Source organism: Littorina saxatilis, linkage group LG2 (genome assembly GCF_037325665.1).
Source record: "Littorina saxatilis isolate snail1 linkage group LG2, US_GU_Lsax_2.0, whole genome shotgun sequence".
Taxonomy (NCBI): domain Eukaryota; kingdom Metazoa; phylum Mollusca; class Gastropoda; order Littorinimorpha; family Littorinidae; genus Littorina; species Littorina saxatilis.
In genome coordinates this window covers 81,505,993-81,521,209 of record NC_090246.1, presented here as the reverse complement: position 1 = coordinate 81,521,209, position 15,217 = coordinate 81,505,993, and the positions used below count along the sequence as shown (strand labels likewise).

General features: G+C 40.4%; 1 protein-coding gene and 1 long non-coding RNA gene across 5 annotated transcripts in view; one reads left to right on the top strand and one right to left on the bottom strand.

Annotated features, from left to right (window-relative positions):
* LOC138959872 (sodium-coupled monocarboxylate transporter 1-like) overlaps positions 1-15,217 on the top strand; it is a 35,246-nt gene that overhangs the window by 18,605 nt on the left and 1,424 nt on the right. For all 3 annotated transcript variants that reach the window (XM_070331528.1, XM_070331527.1, XM_070331526.1), the window contains exons 12-16: positions 10,084-10,151; positions 10,615-10,701; positions 11,732-11,940; positions 12,601-12,704; positions 13,399-13,517. In XM_070331528.1, coding sequence (XP_070187629.1) covers positions 10,084-10,151; positions 10,615-10,701; positions 11,732-11,940; positions 12,601-12,704; positions 13,399-13,517 — 587 coding nt within the window. The remainder of the gene's footprint in view (positions 1-10,083; positions 10,152-10,614; positions 10,702-11,731; positions 11,941-12,600; positions 12,705-13,398; positions 13,518-15,217) is intronic.
* LOC138959875 (uncharacterized) lies at positions 66-6,353 on the bottom strand. 2 transcript variants are annotated; one of them, XR_011453816.1, is made up of 5 exons: positions 5,886-6,353; positions 5,221-5,305; positions 4,988-5,057; positions 4,231-4,309; positions 66-1,749 (listed from the first exon to the last, which is right to left on the bottom strand). It is a non-coding gene; the product is annotated as an uncharacterized lncRNA (long non-coding RNA). The 2 variants fall into 2 exon arrangements; XR_011453817.1 differs by lacking the exon at positions 5,221-5,305.

Here is a 15,217-nt window from a genome sequence, read left to right as displayed (position 1 = left end):
CATTTCAGGCCTCAGAAGGAAGTAATTATGAGATTCAGACAGAGAGAGAAAGCCCAACACGAAACCAGTTGTGACATTTTTTATTTCATTATGTAATATTAAAAACACGACAACAACGCATTTCCTGTACTTGGTTTCGTGCAATTATGGATTGCAAAGTATGTCTAATTGAGTGGCATAAAATGATAAAGAGGCACAGTTGCATGAAAAACCAACTCGGATCTTGACTAGGATCAGGATTTTACATGGACACAACCTAGAATTTAACATCCTGGGGGCAGGGGGGTACTGCGCCTTTCACATCAAGATGTAAAGATCTATTTTAAATAATACTTATTAGAAGGGAACAAAATCAAACAAACTACAACACTCGTTCTGAGGGGAGAGAATTACCTCTTCCGAAGAAATTACCTCCCTTGCTTTTCTTGTCGTGACTTATGTAGAGTAAAGTGAATAGAAAGTGAATCAGTCAGTAACAAAAAAAACCACAACATTTCTTAAGATCAATGAGGAGTCTTGAAGTATTTGTCAATGTTAATCTTGTATGCATAACAAACAATATATTACGGATTGATAATTAAAGAAAATCGTCTCTTCTACAGGGTTGACCCCCCTAAAAAGGACACCCACAACCATGCAAATTACTTCTGCATCTGTTGAACCAATTATTTTATATATGGTATTCATTAACTTCAGTTTATGTTCTGCCTTTCCAGTAAGTGGCAATTTTGTAAATTGAATGGTCTGACTTTAGTGCAATTTTAATTTTTTTCTCCAAATTCGGGGGTCGACTAAACAGAACGAGTTTTGACAATGAGCGGTAGCCATTTTTACCTAATTTAAACCCTTCAGGCTTTTACCTTTTTGATTATTTTGAATGTCTGAGTATGTAAAAACATCCCCTTCAACCCCCAGGCTATCGATGACCTGAAGAAAGCATGCAGTTACAGCTAGGTTCAGGGCAATCCTCAGACACGAAAGCGTTGGTGTCATTGGTGATGCAAAAGTTAGATAATTTAACCTACAAATTTGCCACTTTGTGAACTGCACATGCATAAAATCAAGTTTAAGTATGCTGAATATGAAGTTATCCAGTCATTTGGTGTAGAAGTTATAGCATTTCTGTCAGTTAACAGTATTTAAAATCTCTAAAGTTAAATCTGACATATTCGAAAGTTTTGCATAAACACCCAGACAATTTTTACGATATTCTCCTAAGCTTCTCAGCCCTGTCTTGGAAATGAATTCGAATAAGGCAGTCAAAATAACTTAGTTTGGAGAACCCATCAATCAGAATAAGCATTAACTTTTGACACAGGAAATATCTTCTACCGAAAGCTCTCCTGGTTTTATTCTACATTTTTCCTGCATAATGGTAACAAATTTAATGATAAATCTAAACAACGAAGTGACTGTGGTAAGATGAACAAAGTTAAAAAACAAAGGATTACTGTAAATGGTTTACGAATCGAAATCTAAACAAGTTTTAATGATAAGTAAAATGATAAAAATAATAAATTAAAAAAAGCTAACGTCCTCGCATTTGTCCAGAATTATTCCATGTTTAACATGGGAACAGAGGGATAATTGGCCTAAAGAATTTTTAAAAAGGAGGGTTAGGGTAACCCTAACCCTCTTTGGACTATCTGTATGCAATGCCCGCTATAGGTGAAAGACTTTTGTGGAAGCCATGGAAGAATGCATCGCTGTTGTGCTGGTTCAGCTTGAGGTCCTGTCCCAGCGAATATCCTGCACACACAAAAACACGACTTTTTAAGCCACTTATGTTGCATTCCGTGACATAGCTTTGTTAAAACCGTGTGCCTGATAATAATGACAGATTTTGTTGATATAAAAATTTTTTAAGACACCCCATATAATATTGTTTGACAATCTCTTTCAACATAGTTTACGAATCACCAATGTGTATACAAACGCAAATAACCCACAGGTCAATAAATTACTTTCCAGAGAGAGAGAGAGAGAGAGAGAGAGAGAGAGAGAGAGAGAGAGAGAGAGAGAGAGAGAGAGAGAGAGAGAGAGAGAGAGAGAGAGAGAGAGATTAAAACTAGAAAATGTGTGCTATATAAAACAAGGATAATCACTGTCAAATCTTTGCTTGTACCTGCATGGTGTTTACTGCGCTATATACACAACCTGTTTTATTTCATTTATTTATTTATTTATATATTTTTTTTTGGGGGGGGGGGGGGGGGTTTTCAAAGCCTTTACTGCTTTAGTCATTGAATCCACCCGACTTCGATTTATTGTTCAGTGATGGGTAATTGTGTGACCAACTATGTAAGTTAGTGATTGTTCTGGCTTCATACAATGACATTGCATTAATTTTATAAGTGTATGTGTGTGTGTTTCAGGCAAAAGCTGATATTACAGTCCTAGTTGTATGCAGTACCTCTGCTTCTTCGTTCAGGAATCAAAGTATACAATCTAAACCGATTATTTTGTTCAATAATGTTCAGCTTACCATCCCGAAGAAGGCAGTAACGTGCCGAGATATTGATTATAGATATTAACGTACCTAACCTGGTTACTGGTGTGTTTTCTTTTTATTTCAATAATGTAAATGTGTGACAACTTGCAGGGTACTTGATGTTCAGAGCAATTTTTCTGGCAAAAGACCTTTTATGGATCAAAGAAAACTTTTGTCGTGGTGCACAAGTCAATCAATTTGGTTGATAAATAATTTGTGCTGCATTTTCCCAGGTTCCAAAACGTGGTATGTATTACCACATGTCCTTACCTGTCATTGGCATCACATGATTCTCTGCAAGCAGTCTTTTGTGGAAATACGTCATTTAACACTTGCACTTATAGTAGGGCTGATGGGGTCTATGTCGACCAAAAGAGTGGGATTCTCTGTAGGTCGAGTTCCTGTAGGTGGATTCCCTGTATACCTAAGACTTTAAAATTGGCAATCTAGTATACAGGGAATCCCACAGGGTGCAGTTTTTCAATAAAACTTGCAAACCATACTCGAATTTCTAAGAAATATCAAAAAAAGATCGAAAAACATCAAATTCTAACGATGTCGCTAAGCATCACGTGACTTTCATTGATATTAGCAAAACGCTACAGGAACTACACCCTGTGGCATTCCCTGTATACAAGATTGCCAATTTTAAAGTCTTAGGTATACAGAGAATCCACCTACAGGAACTCGACCTGCAGTGAATCCCATTCTTTTGGTCGACATAGACCCCATCAGCTATAGTAGGTGGCTGTGGAACGGTAGACATGCAACGACAACGAACAACAAAAGACAAAGTGTGGAGTACACTCATATTTCTTAACATACGCTAAGTTTCTTTGAGAATGCTCCAAGTGAAAATCAGGGGTTCCTAGGCCTGATATCACAATTAAACAGCTTCTTCTCAGAATCAGGAGGGAAAAAACGAGATGTCGTGACAAGAACAGCAGCAGCAGCAACAACAACATTGCTAAATCGTCGCTTTAACAAAATTTCATGTTTAGTATCGCAGACAAAGCACGGCTACTGATCCGACCAAAGCCACACTTCATGCACGATGGGCACATTGTTATGGCCAGCTTGTTAACGTGAGCATTGTGTATGTTTTACATAGAATTGAATGTGTTTGTCGTTGTGTCTGTCATCTATCCTAGTCGTTTGATTTAGAATAAAGCAAACTTATTACAATGACGATTTTCTTCGGTTTTTGATGAAGGATTGGCATCAAGACTTTTCCTATTTTCCAACTCTGCCACCATACACTGGCCGTTCAGGTCTGCATGTCGACCACATGGTGTGTGATCAGATTTTTCGGACATGTTCACAATGCTTACATGACCACCAAATGGAAAATCAGTTGGTATTTGTTATGTTTTTGTGTAAGCACAATCTTCATACAAGTAAACAGAAACAGTTTTGTTGCAAACAGAGCCTTCATAAGAAAAAATGCTTTTAAGTCAAAATACATACCCCCTTTTTCGTATTGCGTAAAATATACCCATAAATTCTGGACATCATATTTTTATTTTTTTTCACAACAATGAAACCAAACTTTGGCATATGTTTTAGCAATATATTCACAATAAAACCTATGAGTTTAAAGGCTGCATCTTGTTTTGTTTATTTTTGAGAATTTTTTTGCAAACCCATGCAAATGGCCAGTTTCTGGGGAGAGACTGGGGAGATAATGGCCAGTATAGAAAGAGTTAATAAGTAAACTAATGTCAGAAGTAGGTATTTACCTTGTTTGCCTTCGCGTTCTTGATAGCCCGCTGCAGCATTTGTATCACTTCCCTTGACATTCAAAACGCCAATGTATTTCTGAAAGGAAAATAAAGATATTGACCGAAACATCACACAAGTGGTATATCATGCTAGGTTTTGTTTACAGTGCCTGTTCTACGACCACATCTGATTGTAATTTAAATAAAGAAAAACTGTATCCATTTATTACTTCTCTATTTGTGTGTGTTTGTGTGTGTGCAGGGGCGGATCACATCATTTTTAAGGGGGAGTTTCCAAATTTCTTTTAGGGACAATTTGACGACGCGAAGCGTTTAGTTGAAGACGCGAAGCGTTCAACCTCCTTGGGGGAGGGGGGGGGTCCGACAAATGTTGATAAAAACAAGGAAAATGGATCAATCTGAGCCAAGAAACATCCCCTAATACACCTTCCAAAAAAGTAAATATATTAAGAAGAAAAATTTGAATCACAAGGACAATTGATCGATCTGGCGCAACCTGAGCAAACTAATTAGCCAACTTCTTTCCAAAATCGTCACTTAGAATACAAAGGCCGGCTCCTAAGTGGTCCGGAAACCCCGGAACCCCCCTCCGGATCCGCCCAGTGTGTGTGTGTGTGACCGATGACCTTCTATAAATTCTAATCGTTGTGTTTGCATGGTAATAAAGTTTTAATACTGGATATGCCCATGAAAAAATATCATTTCTTGTTCATGTCATTGTGTGTGTGTGGCCAGGACCGTGACTTCTGCTTGCCTCAACGTCTTCAGAAAAGACACAAAATGCCAGCAGGCGTATGTTCTTGGAGCACTCAGTATGCCATCATCTGCAAACAAATAAATACAAATTATTCAAAGTTGTGTAAATAAAGAACAATCATATTAATATTACAACAAAAAATTCATATAACTGTAGTCTTCACCAGAGACATCCACTACACTATCTTTAAATAAAACTGCCGTAAAAAATTGAAATACTATAAAACTTACCCCCACTCAGATCTATTTGGGATTATTCAAGTTTCAACCATGTAACGATGCCGGTTAGGACAGATCTGCTAGTTTGCCGCTGAAACTGAAATCAAAGGCGATCTTCAGAACTATTTCTAATCTTGTATTTGTGATTAATATAAAATACTGATCTTCCCAATAGAAGCTGATGTGTATACACATGACCAGGACAAGGTATTTTGTTACGGGGCATTTACGCAGACGTCGCAGTTCAAAATATCGTTTTAGATCTGATTTTTTACAGCAGCCTGTGTGATTCAGAATCGTCTGCCCTTTTTCGGTTTAACATTTTATGGACGATTCCTATGAGACTGCTCAATCATAACTGATGACAAATTCAGAAACAGATGATGGTTTCAAGTAGGCTACAGTAATGATTCGTTAAAAATGTCAAGCCACTCGTCGATCATTCACACTCAAAGAACCCAAGCCAAATCTGCTCTGGTTCCGAGCAGCTTTTTCCAACTGAGACCCTAATTGTTACGCATCTGCCGCGAAAAGATAGACCACAAACAAGCGGCACTGTACCATGCTTTCGTTGACCACAAACAAGCGGCACTGTACCATGCTTTCGTTTATGTTGCTAAACAGATTAAATGTGCATTGTAAATGTGCTTACAGCAAAGAAATGCATCCTTACTTACCACAAAAATACTGGTACCACATTCATCGCACTTGTGTCTTCTTACCAAAACCTATCGATATGTTTGTTTACGATATATTGGTAATTACTAACCGTTAACTATTTTTCAAAAATCTGAAATGACTTTTAAGAATCAAAGAAAGATTCGCTAAAACGGTTGACTTCAGAAAATAAGCAATATTTTTCTGAACCATGAAATAAAAATCGAAAACTCCGTTTGATCTTTTATTTTGGTAGATTGATGACAACAGCCGGAACTGAAAGTACCAGAACCAAAAATTAAGGGCATTAATCAGGTAAACTAAGAAGATTGTCGTTCCTGGCGCGCACTTCACATGTCCGTCAAACAGTGTCCGAGTGAGAAATTTTTTTTTTTTTTTCGCAGTTCGACAGTATATGAGGCCCTTCTTCATATCAAAATGTAAAGGTTGCTGAACGATGTTTTTCCTTTTTGCTTGTTTAGTTACACTTTAAGAGTCGCCGAGATAGCGAAGCGCCAGACCCTCAACGAGGAGCCTGAGGCGCCCTGCGAAGACATGAAAGAGAGGCGGTTGGCGACCTGAATATAGCGCGGAGCCACCGAACTCACCCCTGTAGCTGAACACCAGGCAGTCCATGCCTTCCAGTGGGAAGCATAAACTGACGAGGTGGACGCTCTATGCGAGCGAGCCACCAAGTCCAGACGGATGGAAGCCATCAGGAGAGGCAAAGTGGAGCAAATCTGAGCTTGGAGCTTGTCCACCCTTCTCTGAGAAGGCTGGACAGTCCACGCGACCGTGTCGAAAGACATCCCCAGATAAGTGAATGTCTGTGACGGGGTCAGCTCCGACTTTCCCTGGTTGATCGAGAACCCCAACAAGTTGGATTCTCGAAGAACCATCAGGGTATCTTGCGAACAGCCGCTCTGGGACTGGTTCATGATGAATCAGTCGTCCAGATAAGCCCGCAGGCGGATACCCTAGGACCTCACCAGTGCACAGACCTGTCTCACCACCATGGTGAAAATCCATGGTGCGAGGGACAGCCCGAAAGGGAGTGCGCGAAACTGGTAGATCTGATCTCCCCACCGGAAACAAAGCCATTTCCGGTCGGCCGGATGCATAAGAATGAAAGTATGCGTCCGTGAGATCGATCGAGGTCACCCAGTCTCCTAGCTCGTAATGGCGATTATGTCTCACAGCTTCAACAGAGGAGAGAACAAACACGTTTTGCGTACTCACGCTTGATAAACCTAAACACAGGAGCAGCCATTGTGGAGAGATCTACTTTTTGACGAAAGTGAACGAAGAACTATGAATGACGTCTCGGTATATGTGAATGACGTCACAGTCATCGTCACAGTCTGTATCTTTTGAAGCATTCCATTCTTCATGACGTCTTTCTGTGTCTGCATCCGCGAAATGTTTGTTCTTTCCGGGGTCTTTGTCATCTATGTTCAGAACTCTGTCCTTCTAGTTTCAGACTAACAGGCCTCCTGAGCGAGCCACTTTCCAAGGGAAGCTAAACTCGCGTATGGAAACAGTACTGTAGTCTGGGATGCCGTTTTCAGTATTCTCAGCGTTGAAGAATTTGTAAAGAGAAGACACGACAACAGCAGGAGAAATAAAAGTCGTGTGTGCATTTTGGGGCTTTTGGAGGGACGATTTCGAGTTTAAATCCGTTCTTGCACATGCTCCAAAGCGTGTAACATACAATACAGCATGACTTCCCTTCTTTGTCTCTGTTAATCTAGGGAGAAAATATCCAGCGATATTTCTCCGTAGGCCTAAAGTTCGGCCATGACCTAGGCAAAATAACTTGCGCAGCCGCAGAAACAAGAAAATGGAAATCTTATGAAGCCGTCATCAAGACGAACACAATGATTGCAGAAGCAAACTCTGTACCTACACGACCGAGACACAAGACTGATTATTTCACAGCTGTAAAGGGTAAGCTTACTCACGTCAGGTCTTCACTGACAAGCTAGGAACAGGCGGAAAATTCCAAACAAAAGTAAATGACGTCAAAGTCTCTTTCGCTTTGCGTGTAACTTTGTCATGACGTCTTTTTGTGACGACAGTATACGCGACAATTTGTTCGCTTCCGGTGTCATTTTAGACTGAAAAGCAACTCAAAAGAAGAAGCTAAGCCTGTGTCTTGAAACAGCTGAAACAGTCTTTTGGATTGCCGTTTCAATGTTAACCAAAAAGTTAAAGAAAAAAACAAGGTTCAGTTGCGAACTGACAGCGGATTGAGCATTTATTCCTGTTGATGAAGGTATGATTGAAGCTTTATTCTCTCCGTCAACCAACAAGACTAGATTTGTAGCAGACGAAAAACAAAGTGTGCGTTTTTCCTGTCTTGTGAAGGCGATTATGTCGTTATAAGTTATCTGTACGTTGTAATGACATTTCAAAACAAAATTTAGCTTTGATGCGTCACGGGATAATAAGCTTATACGTTTTTATCCATGGAATTGTTTTTTTCGTCTCGGCAGGGTGAATGAATTCATTAATATGTCTTTTCCGGAACTGGACAAAACTGGCCTTGCCAAGACTGAAACAAAATATAGTTCTACAACTTCTAGGCTTGGGTTGATTGCCCATGGTGAATTTGCAATGATTTGTTTCTACATCCCATGACAAATTCTCTTTACTTTGGTCATGCCATATATATACGTTACAGTTCCGTCCATGCATGGTATCGCGTGATATTTTGTCTCGACGGGGTGAAAGAATATAATGACGTCACTCTCGGCAGAGCCTCGAGTGACGTCATCATATTCATTAACCCAGTCTCGACAAAATATCAGGCGATACCATGGATGGACGGAGCTGTAACTTATACATCTTGCACACGTTTGCTTTAGTAGTGGCAAAGAAGGAAAGCGTGTGACATAGGGCAATACACAGCGTCAGCCTCCCTTGTCAGAGTATAGATTTCGTTTCTTGATAGAAAAACAGTACCTGATACACACTGTGGCAGTGAAACGGTTAAATCAAACAAACAAACAAAAACAAAAACTAAGATAACTTTGATTGATAATACAGATTTATCCTACATACGTGAGAGAGACACCCGTGAGATAATAATCGTTCAAATCACACGTGTGTATATCATGTAAATGAGGTCATGTCAAGCAAGTCTGGCAGGGACCTGTTTTTCAACTGCTTATGATGCCAAAGTCACCGAGACAAACGTCATTATAGAAACAAGTAAAAATTGCGCTCGCTAATTACCCTCGATGAATTTTTAGAACTAACACGTCACGCCACACTTTCAGAGTGACGTTTCTTTACTTTGACGTAATAGATTGCACGAGGCTTTAGAAGAGACCGAGGTTCCAAAACAAGCGTCTTCAATTGAGCTGCATCGACTGCAAGACATTTTCAGTAAAATACATGTAAGTACAGTATGTAGGATAAACAGAATACTACATGGATTGCTGTTTCGTAGCAGATGTACACTCGTTGCTTTTTCAAATAGTGAACAGCTCGCTTTCGCTCGCAGTTCAATATTTAAAAAAACAACTCGTGTAAATCTGGTACGACACAGCAAGCCATGTAGTATTCTCTATATCTAAGCCGGAAAAGGATATCAATTCAATTTCAATTCAATTTAATAAAACTTTAACATCTGAATGCAACAAACAGACCTTTTTCTTTTGGCTCGTGTACGAAATAACATCACATGAAAACACACTCTCAGAACATATAGACACATGAAAGTACACATCAATACACACATAACCCAACCCGCACCCTCACATAGATCCTCGTACATACTCTCGTGTATCCTTTATAATCATAAATACATTATGGTTAATATCATTGCTAGTCAACATAGGATATATATATATAAAAAAAAGTCTTCTTTAAAATCTAATCATAAGGTAGGCAACAAACACTTCTTTCTGTGAAATACAGTCGATATCGAACATGCTCTCTCTCTCTCTCTCTCTCTCTCTCTCTCTCTCTCTCTCTCTCTCTCTCTCTCTCTCTCTCTCTCTCTCTCTCTCTCTCTCTCTATCTCTATCTCTATCTCCAAACTTCATAAATTCGATACTGGTTAAAAGATGTTAAAACATTATACATTTAATCATTATTTTTAGGCTTGAGCTTACACTTTGGGAAATGTTGGGAGAGCTGTTGACCCGGTTACCATGGTTTGCACAGAGGCCTTATCATTTGGCACCATGTCATTTTGCTCTTGTGTTCTAGTGGTCATTTTCGGGGGAATTGGAATGGCCTTCGCCTACCTGGTTGGTAATCTGGATAGGGTGCTGCAGGTAAGGAGAGATGTGGAGAGAAAGAGAGAGAGAGAGAGAGAGAGAGAGAGAGAGAGAGAGAGAGAGAGAGAGAGAGAGAGAGATGTGGAGAGAATGAGAAAGAGAGAGACAGAGACAGAGAGAGAACTGAATGACAGAGAGAGACAGAGAGAGATGTTGAGAGAGAGATGTTGAGAGAGAGAAACCGTGAGAGAGACAGAGAGAGAGAGAAATAGAGATTGAGAAAGTGCCTGTGCGCTTGCAACCGCTTAAATGTTAAACGATTTATTTCTGATAAGACGTCGGTCAAATAAAAAATACTGTTCTATTACAACAATACCGTACGGTTGCCTGATTATATACCACACTAGGCCTACATCTTTCTGCCGTCTGACAGCACGAAACAAACTTTTTACTCAATTCCTTCAGTAGATGATTTCAAAACTCATACTCTCACTGTAACTTGATGTGCTTTGTATTTCAGGCATCATACAGTGTCTACAGCATTCTGAACGGACCCCTCTTCGGCCTGTTTCTGCTGGGAATGTTCTTTCCGTGGGCCAACTCATTTGTAAGTTATATGTTATATGAAGTCTTATATCGCGCGCGTATCTCCAGACTCGGACTCAAGGCGCAGGGATCTATCTATGCCGTGTGAGATGGAATTTTTTACACAATACATCACGCATTCACATCGACCAGCAGATCGCAGCCATTTCGGCGCATATCCTACTTTTCACGGCCTATTATTCCAAGTCACACGGGTATTTTGGTGGACATTTTTTATCTATGCCCATACAATTTTGCCAGGAAAGACCCTTTTGTCAATCGTGGGATCTTTAACGTGCACACCCCAATGTAGTGTACACGAAGGGACCTCGGTTTTTCGTCTCATCCGAAAGACTAGCACTTGAACCCACCACCTAGGTTAGGAAAGGGGGGAGAAAATTGCTAACGCCCTGACCCAGGGTCGAACTCGCAACCTCTCGCTTCCGAGCGCAAGTGCGTTACCACTCGGCCACCCAGTAAGCATGAGTCTCTCATAAAGTCTTCGTCAAATCCTAGACAATATGTCGTAAACGAGAGGAAGTCTCAGGAGAGAGGTAAATTGAATGACACTATGAGGAACACATCTTAGAAAACGAGGTCGTATGCTAGAGGGAGTCGTATAACGGAGGGTCTTAAAACACAGGTTTTACTCATCATCAAGTTTTAACTGAATTTGCAGCAGTGTGTGACAAATGCCTTGTTTTGCATGTCTGGATGACGGGAAATGAATTGACCCTCAATGAAAATCGCTTTTGATAGATTGTTGATCAAAATCCCGTCAAAACAGATCGACGACGACCACAGCGTCAACATTAACATTAACAATATCAGTAACAACAGCAACAACAACAACAACATCTGTTTAAGATGTGTATTTTGATTAGACAATGTCCAGGATCATACAGTTTAATTTTGAGATTCATTTGGCAATGCAATCCCAGATTTGAATAGGAGAAGGGAACCAGTTGGTAGGGGGGGGGGGGGGGGGGGGGGGGCTGCTTCGTGCAGATGAAAACACAAATATCCATTTCCGACAACTCTTGTCATTTCAGGGCGCGTTCGTGGGAGCGATTGTCTCCCTTGTCTTCATGGCGTGGATCGGGTTCGGCGCGATCCATTACGGAGTGTCCACAGCCAAACGGTCTAATGTCACCACATTGGGGTGTGTGTGGAGCAACATCACCACCAACATCACCACAACCACTGCTTCTACCATCACCACTCTGGCTAATGCAACAACAGCGGCACCGGCCGATCCAACGTAAGTTTTAAGCTATACCATGCAGGATTTTTAATGGTGCACTTCGAAATCAGAAACAAAATTCAAACACCAGGGCTGACAACTTCACGCATTTGTCTTTTGTTGTTGTTGTTTTGTTTGTTTGTTTGTTTGTTTGTTTGATGTTGATTTCCCTGAGAAATTCCTCAAAGGACAATAAAATATACCAAGTAAACTAAAATATAACAAAATAAATACATAAATAAACACATACATGGATAAAACACAGTGTAATGTGATCACCAATGTTTACAGTAACATCCCGGCGTACGGTATCTACATGCTGTCCTACCTGTATCACACACACACACACACACACACACACACACACACACACACACACACACACACACACACACACACACTCACACACACACACACTCACACACACACACACACACACACACACACTCACATACACACACACACACATGCACACACACACACACACACCGTGACGTACACACACACTCACACACTCACACACACACACACACACACACACATACACACACACACACTCACACACACACACACACACACACACACACACACACACACACACACACACACACACACACACACACACTCACACACACACACACACACACACACAGTGTAATGTCAACACCATTGTTTCAGTGACATCCCGGCGTACGGTATCTACACGCTGTCCTACCTGTACTACACCATCACGGGGGCTGCTGTCGTCGTCATTGTCGGCCTCATCTTCAGTTTTATCACAGGTGGGCAATAGACGAATTCCGGAAATAGCTCTCTGGAGTTTGTATTGGTTGCGAAAGAGTGAATACTCTTGCTTTTTGTGAGCCAAGCTTTCTACACGTGCTCCTAGACAAAGTGCTGCAGACACACACCTCTGGCTAGTGACTGGCCTATAATGTCATGTGGGAAAGTTTGACTCACTAAAAGCAAGAGTATTCACTCTTTCACAACCCATACAAACCCGGTATAGTTTATATTTCCGAAAATGGTTGTCAGACTTTGGCTTGCCCGACGTGTAATCTGCTTCTGCGTGGACATTGTATGTGGTACGCGCTGTGTATTTAGATTTGTTGTTTATTTGTGCTTTGTATTTGTCTGAACTTTTTTGTATGTGTAAAATGTTTGTTTTAACGTTTTTCAGTGGTTCAAATTGGGGACAGGAAAATGCCTGGTCTTTAGACTGCCACTGCAAAATGGTCATGATGTTGTGGAAACAGACAGTTTTATTGAGCCATGCTTTCCACGTGAAAAGTTGGGGGAAAAGAATGTTGTTTCGAAAGTCCTATGCATGAAAGGTGCTCAGCAGTTAATGTTTAAAAGCTGAAACACTGGGAAATAATGCATTATAGCAACATGCCTCCACAATGAACATGAAACATTTTCCTGACTGGCCCTTACATTTATTTGAAGAGTATATCCAGGTGTGGTCATTTGCAGGCTACACGAGACCGTCCACCCTGGACCCCCGTCTGATCTGTCCGCTGTTTGACCATGTCTTCCCCTGTCTGCCGGACTCTGTCCTCCGGCCGTTCCGTTGTGGCATTGACCACACCGATGTAAGCGTTTTCCGTTCTGTATTTTGTTCTGCTATGTTATCCTACCCTCTAAACAGAAATGTCCTACTTTAGAACGCATGCCTGTAACAAGTGTTGAAACAAGTTTTGTGAAATAGTACATATAGTTCTACTAGCAACAGAGGCACACATAATAAATGGATGGTGTTTTACAAGTGTTTATTTGAACAAAAGTGAACACGATGTGCGCATTCTTTGGAAGTAGAACTGTGTACTGTGTCACAAAGTGTTGGAAACTTGTTTCAGAAATATGTTCAAAAGTGAGACTCTTGGTTTTAGAGTGAATTTCTTTTTATTTAAAAAAAAATGTTTTTTTAATGTTTTTGCCAAGCACACCATTGTGGGGCTTTTAATGAATAACATGCATCCGTCCACTCACAATATATTTTCTTTCATCCTTCAACATTTACCACTCAAAAAAGTCTATAGTATTAGGATCCATGAAACAAATGAAAGGCATCTACGGATGTATAAATACATAATTGACCACACTCATTTGGTATACATTCTGACAATTCATTATAAAGACGCGGGCGGGGATGTAGCTCAGTCGGTAGCGCGCTGGATTTGTATCCAGTTGGCCGCTGTCAGCGTGAGTTCGTCCCCACGTTCGGCGAGAGATTTATTTCTCAGAGTCAACTTTGTGTGCAGACTCTCCTCGGTGTCCGAACACCCCCGTGTGTACACGCAAGCGCAAGACCAAGTGCGCACGAAAAAGATCCTGTAATCCATGTCAGAGTTCGGTGGGTTATAGAAACACGAAAATACCCAGCATGCTTCCTCCGAAAGCGGCGTATGGCTGCCTAAATGGCGGGGTAAAAACGGTCATACACGTAAAAGCCGTGGGAGTTTCAGCCCATGAACGAACAAACAAACATTATAAAGACATCTTTCTGAAGTAAGTCACAACTATAAGGCGTACCTATATTCACATTAGGACAAAACAGACATACATAAACAACATAGCATTCACCTAGAAGTTATAACGGAACATACAACAAGCCGATTACAGTACTGATAGAGAGAGAGAGAGAGAGAGAGAGAGAGAGAGAGAGAGAGAGACAGAGAGAGAGAGAGAGAGAGAGAGAGAGAGAGAGAGAGAGAGAGAGAGAGAGAGAGAGAGAGAGAGAGAGAGTGAGGTGGGGGCAGGGGGTAATGATGGTGGAGGTAACATTTACAATTTTTTTTTAATTAATTTTGTTTTTATTAAATATTTGTTTTGGAACTTTTTAATCAAAAATAAATATTTCTGATCTGCAGTTGCTTTTCGAATATAACAAAAAGAGGCATTGAAGCCTTAGTTTTCTTATAAATACTTATGCACATTTTAGCAACCAAAGTTATACAATTTAATTCTTTCAACAGAGTTGCATGCATTTTTCGATTTTTAACTCCAAACATGATTTTGTGTGTATATCTTTTTAAATTGCTTGTCCTTCAGCCGCTCCTCCTGTTTGTTCCTCCTATTTCCGTACTTTAATTTTGTTCTTCCTCGGGTCCTTGGTTCTTCCGTCTCGTTCTGTTTTCCTTTTCCATCCAGTGTTTTTCTCTCTAATTCTAGGTATATTCCACAAACAGATTATTTCATCAATTTTATCTGAAACTGCTGACATTTAGAAACTAAGTTTTCGCAAGCACAGCCCCAAATGATTACACTATGCATGTGTTACTCGTTTTCTTCT